We start from the raw sequence: 19,877 nt of genomic DNA on the forward strand, positions 1-19,877 counted from the left end.
TGGATTGCAGCTGGACTCTACATCATCTTACGTAATACTAGTGTAAACAAACTCTTACTGGGGTCTGCCTGAAAGGAAATGAGAAGTAGGAAATAAGTATTTTACTTGTTTTAAGATATTTTCATGTCCTAAAGTCACTAATAATTTAGATGAAGACCAAAATGAAAGTTCGAACGAAGCAAAATGACCCATAATTGGCGATATAACAACAATTTTAACTCTGGCAGCGAACCCCTGCATGTGTCTCTTTCTCCCTTCTCCCTTCCTTTCCCCTTGTATCATGCTTATCTCTCTCTCGCTATCACCTCATCAAGGTCTCGGTGGGGGTGGATTACAGCGTTAGTGTTTACTTAGGGCTTATCACAATCTCAGCTCTAGTACAAGTAGAAATGGTGAAAGTCAAATGGGGGTTTCAATTTTAAACGACGAGTTTTCGTCATGGCTTGGGCCAGTTTGTTGGGAAGACAGGGGGCTGACAAAGTGAAAATGGGTCACTTCTTGCACCAGATGAGAGGCTTTCATCAATGATGAAAAAGGGCACTTATTAGCACGAAAAAGGGGCACTTATTTGTACGGAAAAGGGGCACTTATTACAAAGGAATTAAAGAGTTAAATTATCAGAAGGAAAATGGCATTCATTCGAAAAGATAAGGGGCACTTGTCGAAATAAAAGGGGGACTTATTACAGAGTCAAAAAGGGCTCCTCTCAAATTTAAATAAGGGCACTCATCGGAGATGAAAAGGGGCACTTATAAGAATGAAAAGAAGGCATACAAAGAAAAAGAGGCATTCAGTTGTAAAAATATAAGGGACACCTGGTCCTCTCAGATTTCAAAAGGGGCAATTATAAGGGGTGAAAGGTTGCACTTAAGAGATGGTAAGGGGCACTTCTTGTACCTGAAAAGAAGTACTCACATGAGATGAATAGGGGCCTTTTACAAATGAAAATGGTCACTAATTTGTCGAACGAAAAGGAGGACCTATGAGATTTGAATAGAGGCATCTATCAAAGGTGTCAGAGCGGGAACTGGCCCTTATTAAAAAAGAAAAGGGACATTTTATCAAAAGGAAAAATGGCACTTATTAGAGAGAAAAGAGAGCACTAGTCTTATCAGAGGTGAAAAGAAGCACTCATCAAAGATGAAAAGGGGTTCTTATCAAAAGAGGAAGGAGAACTTATTCAAAAAGAAAATGGGACTTGTTGAAGTAAAGTGGGCACCTCTCAGATTTGAATATGGGCAATAGTTATAAGTGAAGGGGCACTTATCAGAGGGGTTAGAGACAATGATAGGAATGTGGAAAGGGCACCTGTTAGAAATAAAATAGGACATTTATCTGAATTAAAAGGGGGCATCTATCCTATGTAAAAATGGTTACTTAAAGGGTATTCTGACATAAATATTTGTTTTAATCTACCACAAAGTTTTCAGTCGTAATGATTATTATCTTTGTTTAGCCATTATGTATGTAAATTAATTAAATTATGTGTATATAATTTATGGATATGTAAACGATGGAAGATGGAAGAACCCTGTGGAAGGGGGATAATGGTGGTACTGAAAGTATTGATCCATCAATGTCGATTCTTGCATCCTAACATTTACATAGTCATTAAAAACGCAACTGCAATTTTATATCAAATCATCAGGAATTGCAGTGTTGTAGAGCGGGATTAAATACCACATTGAGTAAATGAATCAACCATATTATTTTCGATACTACATCTGCAATGAGTAATATATTGAGCATTAGAACCATATTGTTTGTTATCAAGTAGCAGACTGCTAGTATAACAGAGGATATACCAGTATGGTGTCGCGAGTTACGTCACTATATAAATGACAGATAAGAATATCGCTGACACCGGAAAACAGTCAGTCCGGCAAGAGGCATTGAATTATAAGGAGGAATTTTGTTTAAGGACTCAATAAAGTGGCACTTTAATGATTCTATTGTGAAGTAGGAGGGGGCTCAATTCCAAAAATCTCATATCTCATAATGTCATATTTACAAACAGAATATTGATTTGTTACATTGCATGGTAAATTGATTTATAATTATGTTTATAAACAGAATATTGATGCACATCAATGAAATTTATTCAATACAATACAAAATACATATCTCTGTCAAGTAAGCAAGCATTACAAAAGAAAAGTTTTTTTTTTGTATTGTTTAGGTTCTGGTCCCTATTTGGACGGGGTGACTCACTAACACACTTTTTGAGCATATGTATTATATGTTCTTTTGGTGGGGGGGGGGCGTTCCCTTTTGAATCTGCTACTGTGAATCATTTACTCCATCATTATTGAAGAAAGACCTCTAACGTAATCTGATAAGTCAATCAAATAAATAATATCGCTAGTGATATTCGTAATTGTATCGCAATGTATGGTCAACAAGGGATCTAAAGATCACGACGTTTCATGCGCCGCTTCAACACTTCGTCAAGTGATAAAATTAAATTTTTCTTAACATTTTTCTTCTTAACATTACGGTATAAAAACCTGAGGAAATCAACATGATAAACATTTACAAAAATCAAAACAGGTTCGACCTATATTATATTAGTGAGCCTACTGTGTTAATAGAATGATAACTGATACATTAATGGTAGAGGTGTTGTGGTCGAGTGGATACGTCACCAGACTGTCGATCACAGGGACCGCGGTTCGAGTCACTAACTTCTGATTTCTGAAAACAAATGACTAAGATTTGTAATGGCAAGGACTGACCGACGACCGTATTGGTTAAGGCAAGATCACCTTACCTGTGACCATACGGTCCTGCATGTTACCTGTGACCATACGGTCATGCGTGCCCCACATCCTGTCGTATGGCTATGCAAGAGTTTGTACCGAGAGAAAATTCATAAAAGGGGGTCCTGTAAAGGAGACCAATCATTCTCCAGCCTGGTCATCGACAAGAGCAACAGAATCAACCAACAGGATCATTCCCTGCACCATACTCTAGAGATCTGACCCATCGTCTTCAACACTCTTCATCTGACCGTTCCTGTATTGGTAAGTGATACCTGTCAATGGAGGTGCTGTGGTTCATTCACGTGACACTCAATCCAAGGGTTGAGGGTTCGAATCAAGTGGCAAGTGTAAAACTAAGAATTCAATCGGTTGGGTTATAATAGAGCGCCCTCTACATCATGGGGGTTTCAGGCGTCAGATCGATGTTCTTTTAACTTCACCTCTTTGATGTGTTGATGAAACTGGTCTGTGTTTCTATGACCCATCTTAAAGATAAACTTGAGTTCTGGTAAAAAAAGAAAATGAATTCTCACAGAATCTAACGAAACTTACACTGAATGTTCAAGATTACAAATAAATGTCATGTGCCAAACAATTTTGGAAGAAAATGTATACTGGCTGAGTAATGAGCATAGAAAGATAAGGAAATCAGGGTAGTACTAGCCCCGACACCATGTGTGTTGTCCCATATTCATCTATCTGTGTAAGTGATTGTTACTTTACCAAGACTCTGCCAAATTTATGATGATTTTGATGACTCTAGAACCTTGCATTACACACCATTACTTACATGCTATATGATCAACTTTTCTGATCCATTCCACACCTTTTCTTTCACAATGCAATCGCATTACCAGTACTCAAGTTTATCTTTAATTTCATTCTGACATTTTACATTGTATTCAGCCTTTTAAACATGTGTACAATTTGTTGACTATTTTGATATAGTCGTGAGAATGATTGAATTTTTAATGATATTGGCTTAGGTTGCATTAAAAACATTTCTTGGAGTGTTAAGAAAATTATTTATGATAAACGCGTTATAATAAACGCGTTATAATGGAAAGTTTTCACATTTTTTAACTGGATTACTAAGAATTATTTGCAAACCGCCCCTCCATTTAAAAAAAAGAATCATGACATGATTGTTATCATAATGTCGAGACATATTATACAAGAAAATTATAAATAGATTATCTTGCAGCCTAATGTATAAGGCGATGATTGTTCGGATATTTATAATTTTAAAATTCTTGGATGGCGGCTCCAGCCCCTTCCCGCCTCATACGTCTACGCCAAGTACTTAATTTAAGCTTTCCATTGATTGTTTTTTTTAAATTTATATTTTAATACTTTTTCACAGATTATCTTTGAAAATGAAAGGCACAATACTCGTTACCCTGGTGGTCCTAATTGGCTTGGTGACCCCTCACGTGACTGCAGCTAACTTGGAACATCTCTTCGATGATGAAGGGGACCTCCAAATGTGTAAGTTCTAATGACGAGATTGAACAAGAGAGAGTGAGAGAGAAAGAGAGAGAGAGAGGGGGGAGAGAAAGAGAGAGACAGGGAAACTGGGGGATGTAAAATTGAAAGGGATAGAGAAATAAAGCGAAAGAGGGGAAGAAAGAGAGAGAGAGAGAGAGGGAGAGAGAGAGATATATATATATATATATTAGAGAGGGTAGGTGATGGAGAAAGCAATAATTTTTACAAAACACTGGCATATTAAAATAAAACCTACTCCAAATAATATTGACATCTTTTATTAAAGTTTAAAACATGCAATCTCCATTCAGATAAAAGTTTAGAATTTGCTATTGTCATCAATAATAAAGTGTCCTTTTGTAGTAACATATTATTTAGAGTGTTGTATTTTGATGTTATTTTAGTGTCTTTTATAACAAGATTACACGCAATCATTGCATTTGTTTCCCCCTATTACGTATACATTTCTAGTTCTGGATGAGGAGGCCATAGGCGACGTCCTGGCTGCGAGCTGGTTCTCCAAAGCGATCCACGATGCCGGTTCTTGGACTAAGAAGGCGGTCAAAGATGCCGGGGATTGGACCAAGAAAGCCGCCAGTGATGTTGCGGATACTGTCAAGAAGGGATGCGGTGTGGTCAACTCGCTGCCTGGAAAGGAGATGGAGCTAAGTAAGTAGATTGAGTGAGTGAGTGGGTGGGTGGGTGGGTGATTAGATGAATTAATGAATAATTGATTGATTGGTTGATTGGTTGATTGGTTTTATTCATCGAGATGTGTGTGTGTGTGTGTGTGTGTGAGTGAGAGAGAGAGAGAGAGAGAGAGCGAGAGAGAGAGGGAGAAATAGAGAGAGAGAGAGAGAGAGAGATAGAGAAAGAGAGAGAGAGAGAGGGAGAGAGAGAGAGAGGGGGTATTGAGATTATAACAAAGAAAGAGGAATGACAAACATTTTTTTTTGGACAAAAAGTGAAAGGTCTTTAGATTTATATTTGCCCTTTTGGGATTCAAATTTCCTGCAAGGGGGGGGGGGGTACAAATGCAGATGTCATTTAAAAAAAAAGAAGCTTAATGTAGATGAAGGGGGAGGTGACACGTACCACCATGCCTCCCTTCAATCCACCACAGTACTGCTGTTTTGATTAATACCTTTTCTCTTGATTTCACGACAGTGATGCGTAGGGATGAGGTCCTCCGCAAACGTGGGATCAGTGAAGACCAGATTGCCGCTGTGTACGGAGGTTACAAGAACCTAAAGAATGCCTGCAATATGTTGGGTTAAATACCAGTAAGTATATCCCCCTTCTTTTTTCATAAAGTCTAATGATTAGTAGAATTATGGCCGTTAGACACGAAGCGTCTATTGCTGACTGATGCGGCAGTCATTGACGCACACCATGTTGGAGTGTAATCCTACTCAAAGTAAATGTAAATAAACATTTTAAATCAAATTATTATATTACCTCATTGTATCGGGCTAATTTGCCTTTAGTAGCTTCACAATGGAGTCAAAAATGACGCTTCATTTGCATCTGATATAATGTTTAAAGTGTTGATAATATGTGTTACTGATATAGAATACAAGTGCCAAAAAGAAATTTAAAATACTATTTGTGCGCCACACTGTCATGATCCTCAGATCTCTCTCTCTCTCTCTCTCTCTCTTTCTCTCTCTCTTTCTCTCTCTCTCTCTTCTACTCTCTCTCTCTCTCTCTCTCTCACTCACTCTCCCTCACTCCACCCCTCCACTCGCTCTCTCCCTCCCTCACTTCATCCCACGCTCTGTGTGTGTGTGTGTGTCTCTCTCTCTCTCTCTCGTTCTCCCCGCCCGACCCCCTCTCTCTCTCTTTATTCCACTCCCCATCCTTAATTACGACTGATCTTTCTCTATATTTTACCCCAACAAAATTATCGTACTTTACGGTAAATTTCACCTTAATCAGTACTTTTTGTTTGTTTCCAAATTAAGTTTTTTATGCAACAATAATCATAGCGCCTTTACAGTCTATATTCATTTTTTGACTTTTTATGTGGACATGTTGGATGTAATTTTTCCTTTCATGTGGCTGTCACTCCGGGGTCACTCCTGTCATATTATGAAGTAATATCGATAATCATTATTTATATTTGTTATTGCAGGATGTACAGCAAAGAGGACAAGGACGATCGAAAGGAAACACATGTCATGAAGCTCACCTTCCTCATTTAAATTCATCAACAATAATTATCATCTGTTTATCATTTTTCTTATATACTTAGACAGATATGATGCCCGATCGCAGTTGATTTACCGATAAGCAAAGTCACTGCAGTTCTTGATTCATTTTTTTGTTTTCGCTTCAAAATAAAATGTATGTTATTATTCCAATAATCTTTTAAAGCTTACAGTATTTGCGTAACGGAAAGGGATTTGTGAATGACTTGACATTTTAGTGATCATCGTGGGTATATAAATATCAAAACCCGCCGCTTCCACCCTCTTTTTAAGAATGCAGCTTGAAAAAATTGTGAAGACTAAGAAGTCCCCGTACAAATTACATGTCACGTCATATTTAAAATAATGAAGTTTTTTTCATTCCATGACAAACGGGTATAATCATTGTAGTTTGCTGATCGTTCGTCTGAGTAAATTAAAATAAATTGAAGAAGAAAGTAAAACAAGTGCATAGTTTGTTGTATCTTCTGTGATTATGATAACGTGATAAATGATAATCCATCAAAGGTAGGGGAGAGAGAGAGAGCAGTGAGAGAACGAAATAGAGCAAGAGAGAGAGAGAGAGAGAGTGAAAGAGAGAGAGAGAGAGGGGGAGAGAGAGGGAGAGAGAGATGTTGACAGTGGCGGATCCAGGATTTTTGGGCTAAAGATAAGGGGCATATCCAGGGGCGGATCCAGCCGGCGGCAAGGGTGGGGGCCCAATTTGTGAGAAAATATTTAGCGAAAAAGATGGTAAGCACATAATTTTGCATTGTATTTCTTTTTACTCAACACCCATGTATAGGGGAACCCAGGAGGCCTAATGAACAGGAGGACTATGGGTCGTATTCTCATAAGTTAAGCCGGGACTAAGTCCAGACTAAACAAGATTTTTAGTTCACACTTCTATGGAATGCTAGGTTTCATCTTCCTCCTTAAATATTCATGATAAAGATAATCTACCAAAGACTTTGTTGAAATTCAGTTCATACTCATATTATCTTTTTCTTCCCATTTCATTGCAAAATTAATTTTTTGGACACTTTTCATTGAAGGATTAAAATAATCTGTACAGGATAAATTAGTTTGCAACAGGCACTCCATAAAAGTGTGAACTAACTAAGTACGCGCTAACTTAGTACGCGCTACCGGAATACCACCCTATAAGTTCAAGACGAAAATTGAAAAGATGAAATATTGAAGAGATAAATAAATAAAAAAGAAAAAATAGTGATAAAATGAATATATTGAATAGATGAATATAGTTAAGAATGATTAAATAAAAAAGACAAAATAGTGATAAGATGAATATAATTCAAATGATGAATATATCAAAAAGACGAACATAATGAGAAGATGAATATATAAATTGAAACATATATTTAAAGGTAATACAAAGTTTTAGTATAGGGTCATGAATTTGGTTCAAATGCACATTATTGGAAGCATATGCGATCCTACAATATTCAGTGATCGTTGTCGCGGTTGAAATCGAGCCTAAAGTTATGAAATTATAAATAATAATCCCTTGATGATGCAGGGGCGTACGCAGGATTTTTTCAAGGGGGGGGGGGGGTTTAAAATCTGGCCCAAAATATTTTGCTCCCGAAAATTTGAAAATCGCGCCGGCCGAAAAGTCGCTCAGTGGGGGGGGGGGGGGGGGGGGGGGGGCAAGCGGACACTTTTTTTCTTTTCTTTTTTTTGTCTATAAATTTGAAAAAGGGGGTTTTTTTTATAGTTTTTTAGGGGGGTTTACACACATAAAAATACCAAAGGGGGGGGGGGTTTGAACCCCCAAAGCTCCCTCTCGAGGTCAAGATATTATTTAAGCTATAAAACAATGTTTGTTGACTAAAATCGACCGATTAGCTATTCCCATTTGGAAATCACAACTATTCTTCGTCGCAGCTACTATTATATGGCCGTAGGCGCTATTTGAAATTTATCAAAAATTTACCGACTGAGCACCGGTAAATTTTTATAATCAATTTTTCTCGAAAGCAGCAGTGTTTTTGAGGCTAATTTTTCTAGTGCTTCTAATACATCTACAGGGGCATCCAAATATATCAAAATTGTAAAGAATCACCCAATTTTCAAAATTTCACAAAACTTTGTATTACCTTTAAAATAAAGATGAATAGTCTACATTTAACAGATGAATGATAATTTAAAAAGATAAATATATTTATTTAGAGATGAATATAAAAAAATTCAAAAGATGAATATATTTATTCAAATTAATACAAGAGATGAATATATCCCCTTTTGGCTTGCCATACGTTATATACGCGAGCGCCCGCGTTTTGAGCCATAATGGTTGCTTCTCGTTGCACCATCAACACCATCTTGAACAGCAAGTCCATTTATTTTTGGTAATCTTTTCAATTTCGGACTTTCCAGCATTGTCAACGTAATTGAATCCATCATCAGTGAGGAAACTGGATTGGCCTTTCATTGATGATATGAGTGACATTCAGTGGTAGAGTTCTCGGGAAAAGAAAATTCACGTCGTTTTGACCGAGTGTGACTGTTAGTGTTACACCCGTGGAGCCCACGTGTTACACATCCAGATTCAGTTGAGCTTGCGCCGACATCGTACATTCGAGAGCGAAGCGCGCCCGCGGGAAACTTTGAATAGGTGCATTGACGTGCGTGATTAACGCAGACAGGCCAGGCCGCCGAAACTCTCCCGTTTGGTGAGAGTGAGCTGCACCCCCGATTCGTCGACCGTTGCGTTGTGAAGTTTGGAGACGGTTTTCACATTCAGATTTCAGAATGTCGGCCACTCTCTGCTTAGAAGATGGCACCAAGTACACTGGGAAGTTGTTTGGAGCTAACTGCAGTGTTTCGGGAGAAGTTGGTAAGAATTGATTTCATCAATTAACCTTTTAACTGTTTAACTAGGGGTCTAGATCTAGGTTAGGTAATCAAGACTCAAGTCAGACAGTCATCATCAGATCATGGTCATCAGCAAATACATTATTACAAGTTGCAATGTTTGGCCCTGGCAAAGTGGCAAATGCAAATGATGTCTTGACTTTACTCATGTTTGTAGGCCTAGATCTATGCTTGTTTGTTTTTGTGTTTTTTTATTTTTTTTATTTGAACCATGACCATATTTATCTAGATATCTAGATCTAGACCTATAACTAAGGCATGATAACAGAATGGCAAGGCTAATGATATAGGTAGCCTCTAATCGGGCACATGTACAAGGAGGCAATGAATATGCATATCAGTGACGTCGTGTCAATTTATGAATATTGATGTTCTTGACTGCGCGCGTACGATCGTACGTACGTGCGTGCAGAATTGGGGTCATGACTGTACATGAAGGTAATACGTGCAACACAGCGGTTCAGCCAAATCAGGGCAAAATCTTACCATTATACAGTTGTATTGTCCGTGATTATGAGGTAGAAGTGTTTGAGTGTTAAGTAAATTTATTTAGTGTGGATTTTGATACATTTTTGATACAGTTTATACAAAATTGGCGATTCTTTTGGTCGTTGTTTAACTCCATAAAACAAGTGACCAACTCGGTCGTCGGCTAAACCACCTCCCTGTAGATGTGCCCGCCTACCTCTACATGTGCCCGATCGAGATAGGGATCGAGTTGTGTAATAAAATAGTATTCTATATTCAATATCCGAGAGTTAACGGATGTAACATTAAAGCTCCCTTATATATGAGTTTACAACTATCAATTCAACATCTTTGCATTGATTTTCTTTGAGGTATACGTGTTTAACGTTGTCAATACATCACCTCCTTGTAGATGTGCCCGCCTCCCGCTACATGTGCCCGAGATAGGGGATATGTAGTAAGGCATACAACTTAAGTGACTGTGTTGTAGCCTATATTGAATTTCCGACATGTCATGAATATAATAAAGCTTCCTAAGATACAAATAAGTTTCATAAATATCAATTTATCTTCTTTTCATGGATTTTCTTTGGATTCTACGTGTTTTACGTTGTCAAATAACCACCTCCCTGTAGATGTGCCCGCCTCCCTCTACATGTGCCCGAGATAGGGGATATAAAGCATACAACTTAGTGTTGTAGCCTATATTGAATTTCCGACATGTCATGAATATAATAAAGCTTCCTAAGATACAAATGAGTTTCATAAATATCAATTTATCTTCTTTTCATTGATTTTCGTTGGATTTTACGTGTTTTAAGTTATCAAAACATGCACCTCCCTGTAGATGTGCCCGCCTCCCGCTACATGTGCCCGAGATAGGGGAAATGTAGTGAGGCATACAAATAGTGTTGTATATTGAATTTCCGTCGTGTCATGGATATAATAAAGTTTCCTAAGATACAATTGAGTTTCACAAATATCAATCTTCTTTTCATGGATTTTCTTTGGATTCTACGTGTTTTACGTTGTCAAATAACCACCTCCCTGTAGATGTGCCCGCCTCCCGCTACATGTGCCCGATATAGGGGGAGTGTACAGGGCGCGACAAACCGCTTGCCCGACGTCCCGGGGCAACCAAATTGAGCCTTCGGGCAAGTAAATCAAATTATCACTTGCCCGATTCGGGCAAGTGATACTTTTACAGTAATTTCCTAGTGTCCAAGAACTCTACCATTCACCCGTCAACTTCTTACCCGTCGTCAAAATCCAGAAGCAAAAAAGCGATCGTTCCGATTTCGAAAAAAACTTCACAGACAGCTAGCCAGCTCAGCTAGCTCAGCGCGCATGCAACAGTGACACTTCAAGCCATGAATGCCGCTCCGCCTCCACGCACGGCCGGCCGTGAGCTAGCTAGAGACAGCTAGCGCGATCGTACCAGCTGCGAGCTTATTCGCGCTCTCTCTCTCTAGCTCTGCAGGCCGCACCGACAGGCCTTTGCTATTCTCTGATTGCCGATTGGTTGAATTACGCCAAATATGACGTCATTATTCTAGGGAAATGAACACGTGCGAATCGGAATGGAATAAACAACAGGGATTTTCTAGTAAGTACAAAAAGTCAAATGTTTGATATTTATTCATAATGACTGTTAATGATTGTGAACATATTATTTAAAACTCGCTGCTCATATAAATCAGATGAATGTTTTTGTCTCGTTTTCAATTTATTACTGCGGTCTCAAGATCCGACCGAGCGAGTCATTTTGATAATAGTATCGAGACCCCCAGAATATAAGCCGTTGTTGTTTTGTTTTCATGGTTTTAGCGACGTTGTTTAGTCTAGTTTTCGCATACTTATCCGAGATTTATCGTAAAATATCTTCAATATTATTATTTAGTAAGAATTTACAAATTTTGGCATGATATTTATAGCAGTGAATGATGAAATAAAAATGTCCGTACTTTATTTAAAATAGTTGATTACCCATTATTTACATGACGTTTCTTGATGGAAGAGTTGACCCAAATTATTAACAGCTGAAAATTAGCCTACGTTTCCAAATGACAGCGGCTTGCACAGACACACATGTGATGTTGCACCATGGTACATGTGGCTACCATTAATGACATGTTTGTATCATATTTTTTACAACAGGGTCATTATGCTTTTTTACATGACTGAATATTAAAAACTTAAACCTGCTTGAACCATTCTACCTTGCCGAGATTCATGTGAATCTGATTATTTATGGAGAATCAATAAAATGCGTTTTTTAAACCTTCAACCATCCTTTGTTGACCATTTTCTTTGACATATTAGGTTATTATTCAGTACAGTTACACTGTACATGTATGTGCATTAATTTGCTATCTAAAACACTAACTTATCATTACGAGATAATAAATGCTTTAACCTCGAGTCCTTTTTCGCTTTAAAGTTTTGGGCAAGTGGAAATATTGTTTGGGCAAGTAAATTGAAAACCCACTTGCCCGACAGGGCAAGTGGTGAAAAAAATTCTTGTAGCACCCTGGTGTAGAAAATAGGCATACAACTACTGTTGTAAATTGAATTTCCGACATGAATGTAAAGGATGTCATTTCACCATTATTTGTAAACAACCGTTATGGAATTAGAAATAAACCACGTTTGAATTTTATTTCCCCAAAGCCCCCCCCCCCCCCCCCCCGATCTACACCTTGTTGGAATTGCAACTGATATCCCTTACCTATCTTCATTCTCTTTTTTTCTTCTTTTTCTTTCTCTCCTCTTTCCCTTTCCCTTCCCTTCCTTCCCTCTCTCTCTTTTAGATTTGCTGGGGGTGGGGGCAAGGTCATTTTGACCCCACCCGCTCCACACATTGTTGGCGGGATTAACCGCAACTGATCTCCCTTCTTTTCTCCCTTTTCTTTTCTTCTTCCTTTTTTGGTTCCCTTTTAGCTCTCCTCTTTTCCTTTTCATTCCTTTTCTCTTTTTTTAGCAGGGACGGGGGGGGGGGGGGGGGGGGGGGGGGGGGGGGCAAGGGCCTTCCCCCCTATCCACAACTTGTTGGCGGGAAAATTGCAACTGATATCCCCCTTCTTTTGTTTTCTTCTTCCTCTTTTTCCTTCCTTTGTCTCCTCTTTTCCTTTTTTCTTTCCCTTTCCTTCCTTCTCTTTTATTTTTTGATTGGGGGGGGGGGGGGAACAGCCTGGAAGGCAAGTCCCCCCCCCCCCGATCTCCTTCTTCCCTCTTTTCTTTTCTTCTTCCTCTTCTTTTTTCCCTTTCTCTCTTTCCCTTTCCCTTCTTTTCCTTCTCGCTCTCTCCTTTTTTTTTTTTTTTTTGGCTGGGGGGCTCGGCCCTCCCTTGATCCGCGCTTGGTAACACCTACCTTTTAACTTTGTTTAACAGTGTAGAGGCCTGTATTTAAAATCAGTATCCTTTAATATGATTGTTGATTATTACTCAGTATACTTTTGAGTAATTTATTTGTTTGATAACGATTCATTTGACGGACTACTTTCTTTGGGTATGTTAATGTTTTCTGTAAGGTAATTTGTTTGTGTAAATATAATATAACAGTGTTTCAAGAACGAAATAGTGCATACGAGCAGGGGCGTCTCCAAAGAGGGGAGTGTGGGGGTGCGATAACCCCCCCCCCCCCCCCACCTGTCAGGATATTGTCGGTAAAATTGCGCTGCCGTCGAAAAAAGAAATAAGGGGGAGGGGAAGAAAGAGAGGGAAAGAAAAGAAAAGAAAATAGGAAAAGGAAAAGAAAGGAAAGAAAGGAAAAGAAAGGAAAAAAGGGAAAAGAAATGAGAGAGAAAAAGAGGGAGGAGAGGAAAGGAAGGAAAAGAAAGAAAAGAAAAAAAGGAAAAAGGAAGAAGAAAACAAAAAGAGAAAAAGGAAACAAGTGGAGTTAAGAGCCTGATAGAGGAGGGGTGGGAGTAAACGAGAGAGGGGGTTGTTGGGTGGAGTTGTCTCGTCGAGGGAGCAAGAAAGACACGCGGGGTTGGGCCGGAACACGAGCCTACTTACTGTCCGGAGAGGGGTGAGAGGTAGGGGGGGGGCACTTCGGAATTGTGATTTGTTTGAGACTTTGGGGGATAGGGGGCTTGAACACTTTCGGACCTTGACGGTTTTCGCGTCATGTATCGTACAAAGAGATAATGCAATCCAAATATGAATCAAACATTTATTGTCTTTTTTGTTGGGGTGAGGGTGATGGTGATGGGTAAGGAGGTCTGATAAGGTCTTTTTAGTGCAACACAATTAAAGTAAAAAATGCCGTGAGAAATTTGTCTTCGTTTTTATTTTGGGGTGGGATATCTAGCCCTCGTAGCAACAAGGGGGCCTGATATAATGATAAACACAGAACAAACACATGAAAAATACGGAATGTAAACATAAATTTGAATGCAGGTTCAATAAAAAATAATCATTGATTAATTCATTCGAGACATGGTAAATTCAAAGCAAACACAGAAAATAAATGTAATAGTTATTCGAGTCGATATATACATGCTTAAAGGTTCACACACGAAATATATATAATCAATTAATTTCAATAACCAAACCATAATAAAAAGAAAGAAAATACAACAAAGGGAACACATAGAACGAAAATTAAGGCTGATGTAAGTTGTCATGAAACAAGATAGATAATTATAGAACAAACACATCATAATATACATATCACCTGTCAATTCATCATACACATTGAGAACAGGAATATATTGTTGTGTTTTTTGTTATGTTTTTGTGAAAAAGCATTATATATTGTCATCCTATATGCTCACTGTCTCCCACGAGTTTGAAATAGTGTCTTATTGTCGGGGTCATCTCGTAGGAGAGGTTGGTAATCATAAAGCATATATATATATTGTCTTACTGTCACGTTCTAAATCTGTCTTTTTTTTTCGGTCGAGGTGGTTTCCTTGTAAAATATATCGTCTTGTCACCAAAGATTAGCCAATCAGTTGAGGGGGGGGGGGATATTTCACACAAGGGGGACAAATTACGATAGGATTACGTGTGTGTTATGTTTCCCTTTTTGTCACCACTGGAGCGGGGGAAATATATTAGCTAGATTATGGGGATGTTTTTATATAATTATCAAAGCTTAAAGAAAATAAAGGCCTACTTTTAAAAAGACATAAAATAGGGGACACTACCGTTTGCTTAATGCCTTACGATCGCAAAATCGTATCTTATTTGACTTAAAATCTTGAAAATATTACTTCCTTACATTATTATGAGGAGGAAAAAAAATCGTGCAATATTGTATATTTACGAAAAGTTTGAATATTATCTAACTCCCTACAACCAGGGGCGTCCCCAAATGGGGTGTGGGGGTGCGACACCCCCGCCTGTCAGGATATTGTCCGGAAAAGGAGGAAGAAAGAGAAAAAGAGGGAGGATAGGAAAGAAAGGAAAAGAAAGAAGAAGAGATAAAGAGGAAGGATAGGAAAGAAAGGAAAAGAAAGAAAAGGAAGAAAAGGAGCAAAAGAAGAAGAAAAAAGAGAAAAAGAAAACAAAAGAAACAGGGGGTGAAAGAGAGAGAGAGAGAGAGAGGGGGGGGTGAGTAAGAAAGAGGGGGTATGTTTGGTGGAGTCGCCACGTCGAGGGAGCAAGAAAGATACGCATAGATATAATATATATAATATAATATAATGTCTGGCTACACCATTATCTCGGGCACATGTAGCGGGAGGCGGGCACATCTACAGGGAGGTGATTGTTAGACAACGTAAAACACGTAGAATCCAAAGAAAATCCATGAAAAGAAGATAAATTGATATTTGTGAAACTCAATTGTATCTTAGGAAGCTTTATTATATCCATGACATGACGGAAATTCAATATACAACACTGGTTGTATGCCTCACTACATTTCCCCTATCTCGGGCACATGTAGCGGGAGGCGGGCACATCTACAGGGAGGTGCATGTTTTGATAACTTAAAACACGTAAAATTCAACGAAAATCAATGAAAAGAAGATAAATTGATATTTATGAAACTCATTTGTATCTTAGGAAGCTTTATTATATTCATGACATGTCGGAAATTCAATATAGGCTACAACACTAAGTTGTATGCTTTACTACATATCCCCTATCTCGGGCACATGTAGCGGGAGGCGGGCACATCTACAGGGAGGTGGTTATTTGACAACGTAAAACACGTAGAATCCAAAGAAAATCCATGAAAAGAAGATAAATTGATATTTATGAAACTCATTTGTATCTTAGGAAGCTTTATTATATTCATGACATGTCGGAAATTCAATATAGGCTACAACACTAAGTTGTATGCCTTACTATTATCCTTTATCTTGGGCACATGTAGCGGGAGGCGGGCACATCTACAGGGAGGTGGTTGTTTGACAACGTAAAACACGTAGAATCCAAAGAAAATCCATGAAAAGAAGATAAATTGATATTTGTGAAACTCATATATAATACTGTAATAAATAATAATAATAATAGCCTAATAGTCCACTCCAAATTTTATTAAACCGAAACGGAAATTCTTTTTGCCCAATTGATCGTGAGCCCGGCAGCCACTGAGCAGCGCCAGATCGACGTTGCTCTATCCCTTATTGTTGAACGCCAAACAAGGTAGCAACAACTCCCATCTTTTAACGTCTTTTGGTATGACGCGGCCGGGGTTTGAACCCACGACCTCCCGGTTGTGAGGCGGACGCTCTACTGACTGAGCTTTAATGTTACATCCGTGAACTCTCGGATATTGAATATAGAATACTATTTTATTACACTAACTCGATCCCTATCTTGATCGGGCACATGTAGAGGTAGACGGGCACATCTACAGGGAGGTGGTTTAGCCGACGACCGAGTTGGTCACTTGTTTTTTGGAGTTAAAAAACGACCAAAAGAATCGCCAATTTTGTATAAACTGTATCAAAAATGTATCAAAATCCACACTAAATAAATTTACTTAACACTCAAACACTTCTACCTCATAATCACGGACAATACAACTGTATAATGGTAAGATTTTGCCCTGATTTGGCTGAACCACTGTGTTGCACGTATTACCTTCATTGTACAGTCATGACCCCAATTCTGCACGTACGTACGATCGTACGCGCGCAGTCAAGAACATCAATATTCATAAATTGACATGACGTCACTGATATGCATATTCATTGACCTCCTTGTAGATGTGCCCGATTAGAGGCTACCAATGATATAGTCTAGGCTACATTGCACATTTTTACATGCAGTGTCTTTATTTGTCGGTCTGTACTCTGTGCAGTTTGTTTTTCTCTGACTGAGTACTGAGCTGAGTCTGAGTCCGACTCTGACTCTCTGATAACTCCACCAGCTCTTGAGGGCCTGCATAGAAAAACGATTCAAACAGCGAGTTGGGTCACATTTTTTTCGAAATGTAAAGAAGAAGTAATTACAATTTTGACCTAGATCTACCATGTTTTTCAACTCCTCTGGGCATCCTTTCCACCACTTGAAATTATAATTTGAAGAAGTAATTTCAAGTGGTTGAACGGATGCCCAGGAGGAGTCGAAAAACAATGTAGGCCTTAGAAGTCAAAATTGTAATTAGACCCTACTAGAGTCTAACTTACTTCTTTACATTTCAAAATAATGTGACCCAACCCGCTGATTGAATCGTTTTCCAAGACTATTTTTTTTTTCTACTCGTAGTCGTACTAAGCACTTGAAAATTGGTTAAGAATTAAACCAAAAATGTGACAATTTGATTCCTGAGTGACAGCAAGTTTGCTTACCTTCCACGTGTTCTCTCACCTTCCATGTGTTCTTGATGATAATAAATAACATGCAATACACATTTTTTTAAATGCTTACTTCTCACGAGAGTTTGCATTTTTTGGTTCTATCCAAATTGCAAATACACATCAGGACTCCTCAATCCTCCCTCTCTCTCTCACACTGTGCACCCGCAAGCCTACTTTATAAATACACATGATGATGCAATGATGGTGTAGTCTACACGAAAATAGCTGTTTCCACCTTAGAGTCTGTTTTGTCAGTACTGTATTCTTGTCAATATATTTTTAGGGTTTGAATTTTCGCATGAAACTTCACAAACTGTAAGTGATGGCCTTTTTTTCAGAAAGGCTTAGAGAATAGAGACTACTTTTTTTCTCCAAAATTTAGGACAATCCGTCGGGTGTGAGAAGGTTTGATTTTGGACACATTTTAGGGTTTGTTTACATGCCTCTCCGCATGCTTGTATGGGAGCCGTTTAAGGCTTGGTGATATCAATATCATAAAAATATTATCACCAAGCCCTCAAGGCTATCCCAGATCAGAAAGTGAATTATGTTCAAGCTTGATGTGTGTTGATCTTTTATACATCATTTACATGTACAACTGTACTTTCAAAAAGTGCACTACCAGTAAACACTTCTCAGGAAAACAAATTTACATAGATGAATATAATATAAGATACCTTATCAACACATCCACAGGAGCTGAAGAACTCCATCTCTTCAACATCTTTTAAAAGCAACCTTAAATCCCATTTGTTTAATTTTGCATTTTGATGACAGACATTCATTCATTCTTTAATTTTTGCATTTTCTGTCTTATGTAAATGTACACGATTCTTTGTCATAATGAAATGTGTTCCCTAATATTTTGAAGTGCCTTTAGCATTTAATTAAAATGGATAATGGCACTATATAAATCTCATGTATTATTATTATTATCCCACCCCTTGAAGTCTCAGGATTCATCGTCATCAATGATCCTTACTTTTTCTTTTATATTCAGTGTTTCAGACTGGCATGGTAGGCTATCCAGAGTCCCTGACTGACCCCTCCTACAAGTATCAGATTCTCATCCTAACCTACCCTCTCATTGGAAACTATGGCATCCCGCCCAACGACAAGGATGAGTTTGGCCTCCCTCTCTGGTTCGAGTCGGAGAAGATTCACGTGTCGGCGCTCATCGTCGGAGAGCTGTCCGAGTACTACAATCACTGGGCAGCTGCCAAGTCGCTCAGCGACTGGTTGAAAGAACATAACATTCCTGCTATACAAGGTGAGTGTTTCACAGGCCTGATAAAAATCTGATTTAAATCGTTTCCCAATTTTTTTCCTAATTATTTTTTTCTTCCCTATTTTTTTGATTTTTTTTTTTATCTTCCTGATATTATCCCAATTTTCTAGATTTTTCCCTATTATTTCCCAATTTTTCTTACTCAAAAGAGGGAAATGTTGTTGGATGCTTTTTTTTCCCGAATCCTCTTTTTGTATAAGACGCACCTCCGACTTAAGATTTTTGCCGATGGAAAAAAGTGTGCCTTATACACGGAGATTTACGGTAAGCCAATAAAATGGAAATTACACTAAAGGAAAGTACGAAATGGTTGGATAATCAAAAAAGTTACAGAAACTTAAACATTGTAGGTATACACCAAATGCACTAATTCACACCCCCAAAAAAGGGACAAAAAAAATAATACAATAATAATTGTTGTCAATTTGGGGATGGAAAACTTATTGATTTAGAAAATAAGGGGTATAACCGAACCTTGAATTAATTGTTATTCCTGCCTTTATTTCTTTCAGGTATCGATACAAGAGCTCTCACAAAGAAGATCAGAGAGCATGGAACTATGTTGGGAAAGGTAATAATTAGCATTTATTTCATCGATTAAAAGAAAAAGAAGATGTTTAAAGACAAATAGAAGTGGGTTCTCATTTGGAATTCGACACCCGGGCCATTCTGGTGTTTACCCAATAACAGGTGTTGTCAATCACAGAGATTAGCCTTCAATTTTATGACCAACATGCTTTATACAATGCTTTGTTGTTTTCCAATATGACATTTGCATCCCCGAAGACTCTACGAGAAGAAGGGGGTATTTCTTGATTGACCTACAGGTTTCATGTGTACATCCATTAATGGTATTTCAACCAAGTATGGTGTCTGTGAATTATGACCTTCTGTACAAGGAGACTGACGACTCGCTCCTTTTAAAAATTGCATTCTTCTGGGATGCAAATATATTGATAATGAACAAACTTGTAAATGGGATGAGAAATTCATCTCATTTAGAATTTTTCCCATCCCTAATTTA

At 38.2% G+C, this 19,877-nt stretch overlaps 2 protein-coding genes across 2 annotated transcripts in view; both read left to right on the forward strand.

Annotated features, from left to right (window-relative positions):
- The first annotated feature begins 2,908 nt into the window (after window positions 1-2,908).
- On the forward strand, window positions 2,909-6,889 carry LOC105437174. The gene is made up of 5 exons (XM_030983777.1): window positions 2,909-3,023; window positions 4,126-4,250; window positions 4,722-4,919; window positions 5,418-5,533; window positions 6,385-6,889. The coding sequence occupies exons 2-4, from the start codon at window positions 4,139-4,141 to the stop codon at window positions 5,525-5,527; spliced, it is 420 nt and encodes a 139-aa protein (XP_030839637.1). The 5' UTR covers window positions 2,909-3,023; window positions 4,126-4,138; the 3' UTR covers window positions 5,528-5,533; window positions 6,385-6,889.
- Window positions 6,890-8,755: 1,866 nt separating this feature from the next.
- LOC580997 (CAD protein) overlaps window positions 8,756-19,877 on the forward strand; it is a 49,030-nt gene continuing 37,908 nt past the window's right edge. The window contains exons 1-3 of the mRNA XM_030983159.1: window positions 8,756-9,299; window positions 18,566-18,835; window positions 19,366-19,424. Of these exons, the coding sequence (XP_030839019.1) occupies window positions 9,215-9,299; window positions 18,566-18,835; window positions 19,366-19,424 (414 nt within the window). The 5' untranslated portion in view covers window positions 8,756-9,214. The remainder of the gene's footprint in view (window positions 9,300-18,565; window positions 18,836-19,365; window positions 19,425-19,877) is intronic.

Source organism: Strongylocentrotus purpuratus, unplaced genomic scaffold (assembly GCF_000002235.5).
Source record: "Strongylocentrotus purpuratus isolate Spur 01 unplaced genomic scaffold, Spur_5.0 spur5_scaffold_13, whole genome shotgun sequence".
NCBI classification, from domain to species: Eukaryota; Metazoa; Echinodermata; class Echinoidea; order Camarodonta; family Strongylocentrotidae; genus Strongylocentrotus; species Strongylocentrotus purpuratus.

What these genes read in the sequence shown, in the direction of transcription:
- LOC105437174 (XM_030983777.1), top strand. Translation starts at nt 4,139, where the DNA reads ATGAAAGGCACAATACTCGTTACCCTGGTGGTCCTAATTGGCTTGGTG. An exon ending in TGAAGGGGACCTCCAAATGT is followed by an intron (nt 4,251 to 4,721) that starts GTAAGTTCTAAT and finishes ATACATTTCTAG; the next exon opens with TTCTGGATGAGGAGGCCATA. An exon ending in TGGAAAGGAGATGGAGCTAA is followed by an intron (nt 4,920 to 5,417) that starts GTAAGTAGATTG and finishes ATTTCACGACAG; the next exon opens with TGATGCGTAGGGATGAGGTC.